General features: G+C 35.0%; 1 protein-coding gene across 5 annotated transcripts in view; it reads right to left on the bottom strand.

Annotated features, from left to right (window-relative positions):
• NF1 (neurofibromin 1) overlaps positions 1–15,853 on the bottom strand; it is a 94,895-nt gene that overhangs the window by 65,334 nt on the left and 13,708 nt on the right. For 4 of the 5 annotated variants that reach the window (XM_068655889.1, XM_068655887.1, XM_068655888.1 and 1 more), the window contains exons 4-19: positions 14,231–14,421; positions 11,801–11,907; positions 11,515–11,582; positions 11,192–11,267; positions 10,432–10,589; positions 9,637–9,810; positions 9,053–9,175; positions 8,676–8,750; positions 7,673–7,804; positions 4,954–5,088; positions 4,027–4,140; positions 3,516–3,595; positions 2,041–2,164; positions 1,404–1,547; positions 437–683; positions 45–118 (exon numbers count right to left, since the gene is read on the bottom strand). In XM_068655889.1, the coding sequence (XP_068511990.1) occupies positions 45–118; positions 437–683; positions 1,404–1,547; positions 2,041–2,164; positions 3,516–3,595; positions 4,027–4,140; positions 4,954–5,088; positions 7,673–7,804; positions 8,676–8,750; positions 9,053–9,175; positions 9,637–9,810; positions 10,432–10,589; positions 11,192–11,267; positions 11,515–11,582; positions 11,801–11,907; positions 14,231–14,421 (2,022 nt within the window). Of the gene's footprint in view, positions 1–44; positions 119–436; positions 684–1,403; positions 1,548–2,040; positions 2,165–2,510; positions 2,608–3,515; positions 3,596–4,026; positions 4,141–4,953; positions 5,089–7,672; positions 7,805–8,675; positions 8,751–9,052; positions 9,176–9,636; positions 9,811–10,431; positions 10,590–11,191; positions 11,268–11,514; positions 11,583–11,800; positions 11,908–14,230; positions 14,422–15,853 lie in introns of those variants that run through there. The other variant, XR_011088928.1, reaches the window with a different exon arrangement.

Genomic DNA, 15,853 nt, shown 5'->3' with positions numbered 1-15,853 from the left:
AAAAAACACGTATGAAATGGACAGAAATTTAGAAGAAAATTTACCTCTGTGTTGCCTGCAGTTGGATGTTCAATGCGTCTTAATAATGCCATCACTCTTTTCTGAAGAGCTGCTCTCCCTACAAACAAGCACAGAACATTTATGAAACAGATTTTTGAAAAGCCATCTACATCAAATATGAGATAATTGAAAGTAATTATAAAAGAGGAAAATATCCCCTTTAACTGTTTAGAAAGATTCTCCTTGTTACACTTTTAAATCCTCATGAACAGTTACCCAAATTCCCTACTCCTTCCATCGGTTTCAATGGCTAAGATATTTCAGTGAAAGCAGGAGTTACAACCAAATCAAGAATATAAACTTGTTTAAAGAACTCCAATCCAAACAAGCCTTATTGTACAGGTAGAAAGGCATTTTCCAGACTCATCATTCTTACCTGTTGACATCATATTGCTAACAGATGCAAACTCCATGAAAGTGTTGTAGTTTGGCAAAAAATTATGAACTGAAACTTCATCTACTCCACATCTGATATCTGCTTCTTCACACAGGTGACGGAAACAGGACATTGCAACAAGGACTGCCTCAATATCTGGGCTCCACAAAAACATGTATAAAGCGACTTCCAATTTTGTTTGGGCTTTGCGACAAATAGGTGTTCCACTGCATCCTGCTGTACTTTCCTTGGGAAACACAGAATTCCAAGTTCGATAATATTGCTTAGAAGTATGGCAATTTTCTTAATCCAAATTGTTTTTCAAACCTGCTTTCATTCTAATAGAAATAAACAATTTAACCAACATCTGAACTCTACTGTATTTGCTGTTGCACAGTGGCAAGAAAGCGCTCCTTCCACAAAGATAGCCACATACTTAGCAAAGTCTTATTGATACCAAAAAACTGTATGTTAAAAAAGAGAATGAAGTTTTTGGCTCATAAAAGATGCTCTGAATACCCTCTTCACTTTTCCCTGTGGCTAAACACTAGACTTGTCTGTCAAAGGGTATACTTTACTGAGATGTTTGATTTTGATGATCTTTCACAGTTTATTCAAACTGGATGCAATACATTGAAAAGTGAGATTTCAGATTTATTAACAATGGACAAATATGTAGAGATGCTATGTGTGATCCTAAGAAAAAAAGGATTCATCAACTTTTTAACCTGAAAAAAGTGCAACTTCCTAGAAGTCTGAAACCCATTACTCACCAGCATATTAGATTCAAAACTTATGCACGTTACAGCTGATTATTGACCAGAAAGAGAACAGTAACACATAGTAGTATGTCTTTTCCTCCTCAGAAATAATTATATTTTTAAAAATTACACTCTATGATTTAATTTCTACTTGCACATAATTTTTTATCCCTAAACGTTAATAATTATTATCCGCTGTTACTTACCATGGAAGAATTCCCTTTCCCTCTCCTGAGGGTGGCTCCCGGAGTACAGCTTTTCATCTCCTCATGGTCAAGAGACATTTGACTAGTTCCACCTCCAGAGACATCATAAAGGAAGAGAAAGTGACAGGAACTCCTATCCGATTGCTGTAAAGAGAGGAAAAAAATAATTAATCACCTTATCTTTTAAAACAATGCAGTTCAGGAACTGTTGTCACTAAAGTAAAAAGCTGTTCAACATTTACGCAGCATCTTTTACATAGGTGCTCTTAGAGGGCTTTACAAATTTACCCATATTAATGGTATCTTAAAATGACATTTCCCCTTAAGAAAATAAAGTATTTTGAGAGTCATCATCAAAACATATCACCTTGATATAAGCACATCATCATGCCTTTTTTTTCCTTCCTTGGGGCCTCCCAAAATCCCAATAGGCTTCTTGGTTTTACTCCACAGTTTATATACCAACATAAACATAATTATAATTTAAATGCAATTAAGTGTAAAGAACTACTTTAGTTCTTCAGTAGCTACTAAATCTCTTTCCATCATAAAAGTAACCTTATAAATAAAAGCAGTAACAAAACAGAGACTAATTCATTTTAATGATCCCAAAAGATAAGTGATAATATTTGCTTACTTTATTTTTCAGAAGAAATTTATTCCTACAGATGAGAATCTCTCGCAGCCACTTGAGGATTTCTGTACTGCTGAGCATCTGATGACTGGTTAGTTTCTTGCAGATATAAAAAAGCATTTGTGAACTGCAGCAAAATGAAATTTAGCATTAGCTTTATCATCTAATAATAAAATATCTGACAAAGGTATTACTACTTTTTACATAGAAATAGACAATTAGCATGGATATCCTACAGATAAGCTAGCATCTTCTTTTAAAATGTATAGTAGATATAATATAGGTGTGTACTTTAAATGACAAAACCCCTCTGTCCCTTCCCACCGCCCAACTGGCCTCTATAGTTCCCTAGAGGAAGTTAAGCAATTTGGGTACTTGTTAGAAGTCCAGACTCCAGGGCTGTCGATTCAGAAGTCCTCCATTTATCCACAGAACAGATACAGCACAGACAGTGGCAGTACAAGTTTACCTACACTGCTCTGATAACGTGTCTCAACTCTGTTCTGGAAGGAACACATCTAGGGATGTTCCTTCTTCATATCCATTCAGGCCTCACACTCTCTGTTAAAACTGCCAAAGGGTCCAAATTAGTGTCAATTTTAATGGGTTCTTCCCCCAGCCCGAACAGACCACAAACTCATTTCTACTACTAGAAATTACAGTAATGAGTTTTAGTTATTGCCCATCTAGGTAGGACTCAGCCCCCAAACTATCCCATAATAAGCCCCTTGAGCCACATTTAGCAGTCATGCAGGCCAATTTGTTGATGCTCAAAGTGTTCCTTCTAGATTTTAATTTGCTTTCTTCTAAAACAAACACCTGCACCAAATCAGATTAGATCACCAAACATTTTTCTTAAATTGTTTAGCTCATGCAATTCTTAGAATTCTGAGTTGCCTAGTTTTTTGGTTCAGCTCTTTGTGTAACTGATTATTTTGGAATTTTATGTTTTTTTAATATACTCCATGAAATCAACTGCAACAGCTGCTGTGATGTTATAATAAGCAAGATGACTTTAACCAATAAAAATTCTTTAGATACATAACAAAGACAAATGGAGACCACAGGTCAGGGCAAACTACTACCTTTCTTAGGTGAGGGCTTCAGAGTCAAGATCAGCAAATCCACACTGCTAGAATTGCTTTGCATCACCCTCCCTCAGCCCACAGAGGATAAAACAGAATTCAAACAATAAACACTTGAACGCAGGGCAAGACTTTAACACTTTGAAGGAATAATCATTGCTATACCTTAAGTGCAGGCTGAAGAGAGTCATTAAGAAAGCCAGCAAAACGTGTTGTTTTTTTTTGTTAAATGGAAGTAGTATAAGGAAGATACTACTTTGTCATCAGAAAACAAATCATTTTGACTGCAGATTCAAGCCAATGTCATATAGCTTTCTCAAAACATTCACAGCTATTGCAAAAGAGAAGACAGATCAAAACAGCTGTTGCTCTAATTTACAGAAGTGAACTTACCTAATTTCCCAGAATGTTTCTATAGGCGCATCAGGATTCCACAAATCAATGCTGTCTAACTGGTGAAGAACTAGCAAGGCCTACATTCAAAACAGAACAGCATCTCACTTAAAGGCAGAAATTGACAAGTCACTTAAGAATGGGCAGAGAAATAGGTGTAATCACAAGTCAATTACATTGCTTAAAAAAATAAAAGATAGAAAAAGCATTTTATATAGCAGAACAAGACTTTGTTGCTAATCCGTGTGAAAGGTATTTATTTTATTCCCAATTAGATTTATACAAGTTAAAAGACAAATATGTAAATCTTGACTATTTTTTCTAACAAATTCTGAAAAAAAATCAAATATCACAACACAAAGTTTTTAAGTGTTTTGCTGCAATGGGGTTGTTTGAATACTGTTAAAATGGCAATAAAAAATAAATTGTTCTCCAACAACGCTGAAGTAGTTATTTCAAATTGTTTCCTAGTTTAAACAAACAGCTTGGCATACAGAACATTATCCCTTACCTCCATGGCTTCTTGTGCTATATCTGGCATGCTGGACTGCGGAACAAGTTGTACAAGGCCTGTAATTAATTCAGCAGTACTACCTTGTGTCTCAGGCCCTTGCTTCCTTGGATTCTAAAAAGCAAAAAGGAAAGCACCTTTAAGAAGCAAAACTTTTCAATGACCAACCATGTTACTGACTGCTAAGCAATAGTCTTATAATTAAAATAGGTAGATTTTAAGAGTACCTCATTTCTTCATTTCTTTTTAAGCCATGATACTCTTGCATATTATATCTTTGATACAATAGAAATATTTTAAAACCAAACGATAAACAGACCAGACAAAAGGAAAATATTTAGCACACTGATTAGATGCTAGTAGTAGTACACTAATTTTGGCAACACTGCATAACACATGCTCTCCATGTGTAGACATTATCAGATTTTATCAACACTTAGTTTACTTCTGCAGCTTCACAGAGTTCATACACAAGATTTGCAAAGCCACAAGGTAATATTTGAAAAGAATAGAATATTCATTCTGGCATGAATTCACAAGAAAACACTGTTAAACATTAAACTTGTTAAATTATTTTACTCAGCATCATAGACAATACTAACAGAAACTAGCAATAACCTAAGAAAATATCTTTCTAGTCACTGGAACAATGGCTTTTTTTTTTTTTTGCCTGATTTTAGTTTTCTTTTTGTTCTTTTCTCCTTTCCTTTTTCTTCCTTCAGAGCTTTATGGTCCCTTTCATTGTGATTGCTCTGGTTCTGTAATATCTCTTACAGGTTCTTTTTGTTGTTGTCTTTTTGCTTTGACAGGTATCCTAGATGTCAGGTTTATGTTTTTAATCTTTATTCATTTAGAAGCCTCAAAACTAAATTTTACTGTTTTGTCATGATTTTGTCTGGGATAGAATTAATAATATAACATACTTACACACAGCAAAAGCTTTGGATCAGCATGGATTAGTTTTACCAAGGATAACAGCAAGAACTTGTAGCTTCTGGTTTCCAAGTCAGTAGGTTTTTCTTTAAATTTAAGGCTTGTCATCTTCTCTTTAAATGTAAGACTCTGACAGGAGGAAAAAGCACAGTCACTGTCAGTAAGGTACTCTATGGAGTAGTTATAATTAAACATCTTATGAAGCAAATTGGTTGTACTATCTATAACTCATGAAAAAGTTATAAATTATATTCAATTCACTCCAGTATAGCTGCATAGCCTTCTACTTAGAAATACCCTATTAAATATGCATACGCTATCACTATTATATCTTTAAGCTTCATTTAAGAAATATTTTAGTGATCTGCAGATGGATATAAGAAAAGATTTTGTGTAAGACAAGCTGTACAAAAGAAAATTGGATAGAAGGACTAACAAGAATTTAGAGGACTTCCTCTTGTCAAGGAAAGACAAAAAAAGGATCCCAAGTAAGCTTAATTACATGAGAGGGTAAGGATTTGTTTTATTTTCAAAGGCAAATCATTTTCTATTTTCCTGTCATAATCAGTCTAGATGATAGCATTTTCATCTGTACAACCTCTGAAAAATGTACCTTTCAGTTTTCACAAGGTACATAATGCATCTTAATAAATAAATAAATAAAAATAGCTCCATTTGAAAAAATCAGTAAACTGTTTCATTCAACCTCCTCATCTGAAATGGAAGATGTTTTAAGGTATGTACTGAGAATTCATACAAGGATTTGACTCGTGTTCTACCACTGCTGTTCACACAACACAACCCAGATAACAGTATGACCAATACATATAACTAATAGTCATAAAGAGTGTTAGCCGTGAAATAAGCATATATGGATGCTACTGATTATAAGGATTTTCCAAAATCAAGATTATGCCTCAATACAGTGTGCACAGTACCCCAAAGTGAACCACCCTGTTGTATGTCAAGTGACTGCAGCACCTTCATCTTAACAAAAATAATCTGGACACATGCTAAAGTGTGTGAAAGACTATATAATATAAATAAGTATCAAAATATAATTTATAATATATATATATGCACACAAAATACACGTGTGCACGTGTATATATATAAACACGTGTATAAATATAAATAGCGATTTATTTACTTCACACAATCAAAACTAAGGATTATCAGAAAACAAAGAGAGGGAGATGGATACTCTGCACAGACATCAGTGGGATAAACACCAGTTTGAACCTGACAGACAATACTGGAACAAAAACATGTGGGGATAACTTAGACACAATTAAGTTTAGGCTGGAAATTAGAAAACAGTTTTAAACACCAAAGCAGGGAGATTCTGGAAGAGCACTGTGATGGAAAAGTAGGGGTTAGAAAGAAAAGAACACACCCAACAAAAAGCCTTTACTTCTACCAAGGAGCTCAACAGATTTGTGTAAGGGATGGTGTTGCAACTGCCGGACCAGCAGTGAAGAGGTCTTCTCCAGTCCTGTGCTCTCACATAAAGCACGCCACCTTTCGTGCCCGAGATGAAGTGATGTGACTGCAGTGGTAACTATGCACAGAAAAGTCAGAGCAATGAAAGGCTTTTCTGCGGTAGTTACGATGGGTCATACTTACAGCAACAGAGGCCCACTGCCATGCAAAACAGTGACTGGTTGGCATCTGACCATGAGAGCGACAGCAGCCAATAAGAACAGAAAATAAGAAGCAGAAGACAAAGCACCACCAGTCAATGTCAGAGTTGCCATTACAACATCCCTGCTATTTTCTCTACAGATGAATATAGATATGTATATATAAACATATATATACACACACACACATATAAAGCAAGTTAAACAAGTTGTAGCTTTCAACTAAAAGTATTTTGATCATTTGTTTTTGTATGAGAAGCCCAATAGGAATATTTTCATGCAACATTTTAGGCCTTCTTCCAAACCAGATATCCAACACTTTGGGACTACAAATGCACTTTGAAACAATTCAGAAAACCAATGAGCTAACTTGATGCATCCCAAGTCCTACATGGAAAGTTCAGAAGAAAGGCAACGCAGCAGCTGCATGTGAACTTACTGAAAAAATCTGGATGAACTACAATTTGAATTTCCTTTTTTTTTTTTTTTCTTTTTTCTTTTTTCTTTTTTCTCTCCTAAGGTGACCAGGAATACTGGCTTTATTTCATAATGTTCAAAAAGTCTGGATCACTTTAGTGCTGTCACCAAGACCAAACAGTCAACTTGCTCAAAGGAAATTAAGCAAGACAAATGAAGAAATATTCATGCCAATTATCGTAAAAGCATTGCAGTTTTCAGAAATTATGCTCACATCCAGAACGCTTTTGTTTCTCAGATTAAATAAAAATGGACATATTACCTAGTTAATTCACACAGCAAGTAAGCTTAAAAAGAACAGTTAGCCACAGGACAGTTACAGAAGAAATACTGCTATACTGCCAGTTTAAAAGCAGCATGAAAAAAACTGAGAAACATACATCACTAACTGACTAGGAACAGTTAGTCAATGCACCAAAATCTCAAAGGTTTACACAACATGTATGGCTGGCTCTCTGTTGCTTTTTGGATTGCAATGTTCTTCCTCCCTCTAGTTTCCAGTCTAAAGTTAATGAATAAAAAAGCTGTAATGGAATGGAGACAAAGGAAAAACAAGAGGCTTGTGTTTTAACAACTTCTTTACAAGTCTTTACCGGAGTCATGCGAATTGCTGGATGTGCCCCGCAGCCCTGGATAGCTTTATGAAGAGTCTCACTGAACATGCTGCGAAGCTCCATGGAATGGCAGTACACGGCATCGATCTTGGGCCACCAGTCCAATGCAGACTAGAATGAAAACACAGAAATGCTCAAAAGGTAAACTGGTAACATGAGAGTTTCATTATGATTTATCTTAGATACCAAAGTTATAAAGCTGTAATATAATGAAACTTTACATGAGTATTTTACACAGTATTACAAGTGTTATTTTTTCATTGTGGCAATAAAGCTGTCAATGTTTAAATGAAGTGTAACAGAAGCAATGCTTCCAAGTCAGCTGCTTACTATATTTCTTCTCCTTCTGAATAAACACATACTCTGAAGCCACGGATACAGGAAACCACAGTAGGCTTCAGGATACAGACAGCTAGTAAAACTTCAAACACTTAATGTGCTCTCAAATTATTCTGATACACTAAACAAAATAGAAAACTAGTCCTTTGAGTGCGTGATAATATCTGATAAATACTATTATTCAACACATTAAACACGAGTAAAAGATAGTGCCTGTTTTGAAAGTGTACAAATACCAAAGCAATATAACTTTAAACAACTTCATTATTTCTCTAGGTACGCTACCACATCTACAGTAGCATGTTCTTCCCTATTTGTCAAAATGTCTGATTTTTTTTTAGTGTTCTCATTACCATGCTGGGATAAATGAAATAGAAAATATTATATAAATTAAGTAAGGCTAGGTGCTTAACATTGACTGATTCTATTTTCATCCTTATCAGGAAAAGCTCTCAAACTGGGAATCCAATTGGTGGATAGCGCCAACTAAGATTTGCATGTGCTTGTGTATTAACAAGCAACTCTGAGGCATAGATACAGGCAACAAGATTTGGTCTAGTATTTAGATTCTATTTAGTAAGCAGATGTGGATCTGAAGAGAAGCCACAAATAGATAGGCTAATTAAATACTTTCAGAACTTACATTTGTGATTATTCGGTGGAGTGAATTTACCAGTACATAATGAAATGTTGATGGGGAATTCTGTGCCAAGCAGATCTACAATAAAAATAATACATAAAAGCCACTTAGGGACATACTTTTCTATGTCATCTTTCATATCACAACGAGCATCATACTGGAGCCTTTTTATTAAATTGACAAAACTGTCAAATCTAGACATGAGAATAAGAAATTCTAACCAGATAAGAAAAAAAAATATGAAAACATGAAGGGAATCATCAATAAGGGATACTTATACAGTAGAAATTATTTACAAACTTCCAGCGTGCTTATCTTTGATAATTGACAGGTCATCAACAGTATGTTGATAACAACTTACCAGTAAGTTGTGTTCTCACCTTAAAGTGTTGGTTATTATGAGGGTTTATGCGGAAGCATGAGACTAAGCAGTCAATCATAAGGTCTATGTCTGCGTTCTGATTGCCTCTTGAAAAAGGTTTACTTGGATTAAACAGCAAATTCTAAATATACAAAAAAAAAGACACCGAGATTATTCCTGTCTACTTTCAATAAATCATACTGGGGGAAAAAAAGGCTGCTCTAAAAATTACACTTTTTCCAAGTTGCATCTACCAGTATCTACTACTTAAGCATCAAATATTCAATAGCCATTCTTGTTAATACTAACTAAACAAACCAATCTCCACTTCTAAGCATTTTTTAATAAAACTTTTTATTTTAATGTTCAGCCTCTCAAACAAATTAAAGTTTTAGGAGGCCTAATGGAGACCAAAGAAAATCCACCAAAGAAATGGAAGACTATTCCTCCTTTGCCCTTTAACTCATTTCTTTATTTTATACAAGGAAAAAAAGGAAAACATTCATCTGAAAAATACTATGGTATTTGATTAAGAAGTTTGAAGCTAATTTCAGAATTTAAAAATTCAAATTTCTCCATTGCAATTAGGAAACATATTTTTACCTTAAGATCTACAACCATGGACTGCACTAATAGAAAAATGACAGAATTATCTTCCCAGTTGATGTAGGTAGATGCTTTGCAAAGTTTAACACAAGCAATAGCAGCACTTTCAGTCAGCTGTCTGCTCCCACTGTGGCCTGCAAGTGCTTTCCTGAGATTGTCCAGGAAGAGTTTCTGCAGAATTAAAATTGGGAATAGTTATAACCAGAGTTTTGGTAATGCGTGGTCAGGGTTTTTAGAAACTTCAGTATTAAAACTAACATCACTGCATTTCCTGATCAGAAGTCATGGATACTGGGGTTGCAAAAAGTAACTTGATGGAGTATTTTGGAGAAACATGTTTAACAAAGACATTCATTTTGGGTAATTCTAGGGCAACTGGAATACAACTCGCAATCAGTGTTTGCAGCCACATCAAATTCTCTATCTGCTACAGGTACTGCAATTACAGAACACAGTAAACACACTGCAGAAACCTGTAATGGTACAATACACGCATACCAGTTAGAAGTTAGGCTAAGCTTGCTACTGGTGGAAGCAAGGCAATCAACACTCGGATTCACATCTCCAGGGTGACGTCCAAGCGAAACAAGATTGTTCGGGCCATACTATTTGTATGAATTATTGACAGTGGAACATATGCTAGGTGAGAACTTTAAAAGGGTGCAGAAATTTATGTATGGAATTCTAATATGCTTTAGGAATAAAAAACATAGTAAAATACACCTGAAACACAGAAAAAGCAAAGACAAGCACACTTTAGAAATCAGAATTAAGATATTTTTCTTCTCTTACCTTGTTCATTTTAGTTTCCTCTACCACATCCTTTGCTATATCTTGGATTATCTCTGGGCACAGGACCAGGAGTATGATTTGCAGTGGCCAAACTGCTGCTTTACGTTTTGTGCTTTCTGCAAAGCCATCCACTAAGTCAAACAACTTCTCTGCACAATCTGCATGAAAGGTAAACCCAAGTTCAACACAAATTATAATTATGAGAAGACAGATAATAGGTATAAAAGAGCAGAGTGATAGCTCCACCTACACAGAAAAAAAATATCTATTTTGCATATTAGTAATATGCTACCTGAGATAAATGGGTTCAAACCATTTAAAGCCATGGTTTATCTGAAAATATAAATTTTCATCCCTTTTTGACTAGAGACAAATACAGCTACTGTTCTTTTATCAAGGTTTTCATGTTGTTGTTGTTTTTCCTGTACCCAGATGAAAAATATTTAAAGAGTTTGCAGCTTTGGGTTATATCTCCTTGTATTGTGAACCACAAAATGAACCTATTTAAAAGTTGCGTCAAGAGGGAAATCAGACAGCCATACATCTCTGCCTGCCCTGAAAGTGTTGACAGGAATTTGTTTCTAACATGCAGGCTTCATAAGATGCTAAGACAGGACAAAAACAAATGTGGGGATGTCTTGGGGGGAAAAAAACAAAACAAATAACAACAAAAGAACACCCTCCCCCCCGCCAAAAACCCTTAAGACTTAACAGGAAAAAATAAAACCAACTTCCGAACACATCATTTGTTATGCCTTACCAGCCATATCAGTCTGTGGTGTTTGATACAGCTTTGTGAATTCATCAGGATAGTTTTCCACCCAGTTCCAAAAGGCCTGCAGGTAACAAAAAACATCTTTACATTACAGAGCTTAAAAATATTTTTATTTTTGAATTATGTATTTAAATGGAGAGATTTTACTCTTACTTCTAAGAACTCAACATTTCTTGCAGAACATATGCATTGAACTGATGCACAAATGCATATTTTACATAAATTTACGTAATTTACTGAATTGCAAATATTCGTAAACTAGAGAAAGTTTGCAAAGTAGCAATGAAACAAAATATTACAATACTTACCTTTTCAAGACTGTTGATAACAGCTAACTGTGCTACTTTCTTAAGGGCTTTAAACTTGAATACAGTCTCTGTAAAGGTAAAACATTCCACATTTAAAACAATGACTTCATGCTACGCCAATATTTTTTAATGTTTCAGTAAAAATATATATGAATATTTGGAGTAAAACACAGCAATAAGAAGATACGTGCATCAATACTGTTGTATCATCTCCAACTAGTCATATACAGATATATTTTAAAAAAAAAAAACAACAAAAAAAACCCACAACACATTCACGTCATACCTTGCAAAAGTCGTTTTAGTTTTGAACAATCCACACTGATGTACTGTAGAAGTTCAATATCATGAACATCAGCATTATCTTCTGAACAAACAGTCAGTTCCTGCAATCTAAAATATACAAAATAAATTAACTTCTCAACCAGATGATGTCAGGTAGGTATAAACTCACACCTGTGATTTTATGTACTGTTGAACAGCAGAAGAATATTATATGATGATGCCCTCTTATAATTTTTTTCATGTTTAGAAACAAAAGACAAACTTTGCACGATTAAGAGCTAATATTGAAGTCTTGTTCTCAGCCATACTGAGAACAGATCTAGAAATACCAGTGATAAGTCTCACAAGACACCCATACCATCTGGTGATAGTCTGTTTACACCCAAGTTTTGTCTAAATCCTTCTGTTATCTCCCATATTTTAGCTATAATCTTGCCATTTTTTCATCTAAATATTACAATCACAGAGACATGACACCTTTATACTACCTCTCCTTAGCAGCAAGTCTTGTCCCAGCTAACTTCTCTAGAGCAAAGCAATGACTGATGGCAATTAATGGCACTGAAGTAAGCTACAACCATTTTTTAAGATGAAAAAAGTCCATGTTTTTTTGGCCTAAGAAACAGGACGAAGTTTAATCATACCATTCTAAATCCAATGGCGCCATTTCATACTTTTGTATTCGATGATTTACTAAACTTCTCATCAGATACTAACCCACTAATAACTAAATCATATGTTCTCACAAAACTAAAGATTGCTGTGTCTTGTTCCAAAGCTACAGATGTGTTTTTGACATGGAATGCGATTTCTAGTACTACACACAAAAGCAGCTCTTCATTTCTTCAACGCCAGGGAAGTTTAACAGCCCACGCTGGGAATGGGAAGGTCCCCACTGCTGTGCTTTTCGTGCCAAAAATCCCCCAGCTGCTGTACAAGGCCTAGAAATATGCCTAAACAGGAAGCACGGGTCAAAAGATCAGCAATGCTAACTGTCGGCAAGCTGACCCCTGTGGAGATCAGCAACAATTGGTCAAGTATTTAACTATTTCTGTACAAGCCATCTTGAAGAGAAAAGCAGGTTGGGGAAAAGCACTACACTCCAGCTCAAACCCATGGTAAGAAGGGTGTTGGCGCTTGAGAATTAAACCATGCTAGGGACGTATGAATAAGTACAGATTCATGAACTAAATTCAGAGTGTCAAAAAATCTCATCCGAAAAATACTTCCTATAAAAGGAGCAAAAGAAATTGTTTCCTTTTCTATAAGCAACAGAACATAATCAACCTATTGAGTAAAACCACATCCTCCACACTAGCTGCCAAGTCTATGTTCTTGAAACAGTTACTGAAGTTATTAAGGGTTCTTTAAAAGTTTTTAAAATACTTAAAATTTCATATAATTTTAGTTTGATTTCTAAAATGCAAATATTTTTTTTTAATGGAATTCATTTTTGTTTACATTATAAGGAGCATATACTTTTTTTTTCAATTCAATTGGCATATTCATTGCTATTCAACCACATAAGTGTGTGCAAAATCCCCTTCTAATACATCAAGGATGTTGCTAGCTGTAACAATGTGTGATAAGAGCTAAGCTGCTTCAAGCAACTTTCAAAAAAACATCAAAGCAATTCAGTAATAAAAAGCTCAATACACAACTTCAATGGACTGTCAAATGCTGAAGCATCAGAAAGACCTGGAACATGGCAAAAAGAGCAAAGAATAGACAGAAATGTTGGACTGTCTCTCTTCTTACTTAGAAAAGTGTAACAGTTTTAAAGTTATTTTTACAGTAAATGTGGTGTGAAACCCAAGTCAGTCAGAAGACATATGGGTCTTTTCCAACAACTAATAAACAGTGCTCGAGTCCAGTGGGTTTGTTTCCCTCTTGACGTAAGACAGGCTTAACGTAATAACCTTCAAGCAAGAAGAAATGGGAAGGAAAAGAGTTTTAGGGCTCCAAAAGAAGTTGTAAACAATCTGAAATTTTGCATTCTAAATTCATAAATAAATGGATATGTCATAACCTTCAGCATCCTTTTTTCTCCAAAACACCTTGCATCCACAAGAGGTTATTCAGCTTCAGGCTGCAGCAATACACTTCTCTGGGTTAACATTAGTTTCACTCTAAAATAGCATTTAACTTGGATTTACAAAAGGAGATCTAAAAAAGCACAATAAATACAGCTCACAAAATATGTTGACAGTAACCCAGAATGGATATGAAACAGGTACCTTTTCTAACCTGAAACTCCAGTAAAATTTTGAAAAACAGATGGGTTTCATTTAAGAACTATCCTGCTGAATATCATTTAAACAGTTAACATTACTGAAAAATGAGAGACTGAAGTTCATGATGGATGTTCTAGACAGCAATATTTAGTAGGCATTCTAATACAGTGGCTAAGTCAAGCTACTGAAACACCTACCTGGTGGAAATGCGGCTGAACACAGCGTTGAAGTTATTGCAGCTAAGAGAAAAAAGAACCCCCGAGGCAGAATTGCGCAGTTCGGCTGCATGCTGGTTGCCTTCACGGTAAGTGTGGATGAAGTGGCAGATTTCTGGCAGCAACTGTTTTACCAGCATAGTCTCGTCTAGCCGCATGGTATCCTTCGGTTGCTAAAAAAACAAACAAACAAAAAAACATTTGGTAGTTCATGGTATTCTATTTTCTAGGTTTGGATGAGAAAAAAAAAAAAGGAGCATATGCCATTGGTGGGACAGGACCTGAATCTAAACTTCAAATTCTGCCTGCACGCTACCACTGACCATAGCAGAGTACACAGAAACACAGTACACAGTAGGGTTATTTGAACAATAACCCTACTCAAATCACCTAACCTTTTCAAATTAATCTCCAAAATACACAGGACACTCACTTGATCAATACTACTGAGCAATATAACAAACTAGGTTTCAAAGTGAAATATGCTTCCTTTTTGAGAAATGTACCATCAGCCCATGCAAAACATTAACAGTAAAGCATTAACTATCTTGTCTTTGAATGGAAGCTCAAAGGGCAAAGATCCATCCTTACTCCTCTTTCTCTTTTCTTTTCTATTCTGCCCCCTGTATTTTGACACCTAGTAATTTGTTTTTTTTTTTTTTTTTTTTTTTTTTTTTTAAAGGAACTGAAAAAGAAGTACTCCTCCATTGCTCTTGTCTGGGATTGTTCTATATGAGTGAAAAATGTCTCTACTTTCCTGAAAAAAGAGAAATCCAATTTTTGCCAGTTTGTACAGTATGAGACATAAGGAAACTATTTAGAAAAGAATTTGAAGTGAAACTTTGCTCTACTAAGAACGAGATTTAACAGAAGGGTCAGCATTAAAGCTTTCTAAAATTCTACAAATGAATTTACCATAGGGAATTGGGAAGTTTCAGAGACTCCCACTTAGTTGACCTGAGTCCTGTTGCCATGAGAACTTGATGAAACATTGAGCAAGAACAGTGAGCAAGAAATACATCTGAAGATATCACAGAACACAACGCTCTTTGTATAGAACTTTGGCTCAGTCTTATTGAACATATACTGGCTCAACTTGCTCTCATTTGAATGGACAAACCAAGAAGCATTCAGCATAATTTTAGGCTGTTCAAATATCATCATGTATCAGGAAAAGCACACTAACATTTTAAGCAAAACATACATATGAAATTTTTAAAGAAATTAATTTTGGAAGTGAAATAGTTTTTTGGTGTGGGTTATTTGTTTGTTTGTTTTTTTTGATTCATTACATCAAAGACAGTAAATGCACTAAAAGAAAAGGTACTTACTTCAGCTTTTACAGTTGAACATTATTATGCAAAATGTATTTACCTGGATCTTTTATGAATTTAGATGAATCCACAATTACTCAGGTTATTTCAGTACTATAATACAAGACATGCTACTTGACAAACCTAACCATAACATGGTTGTTACCTTACAAGAAAAGAACCTGCAAAAACAGTTACAGGGAAACTGCAAAGAGCCTAGATGATTTCATGACATCCATCCAGGAATACAGCTTTAAAAAAAAAACCCTTCTTGTTAAAGGAATAAGACACA

The sequence above is a fragment of the Anas acuta genome, chromosome 19 (genome assembly GCF_963932015.1).
Source record: "Anas acuta chromosome 19, bAnaAcu1.1, whole genome shotgun sequence".
Classification (NCBI taxonomy): domain Eukaryota; kingdom Metazoa; phylum Chordata; class Aves; order Anseriformes; family Anatidae; genus Anas; species Anas acuta.
Note: the sequence above shows the minus strand (reverse complement) of the source record. Positions and strands in the feature narration are given on the sequence as shown.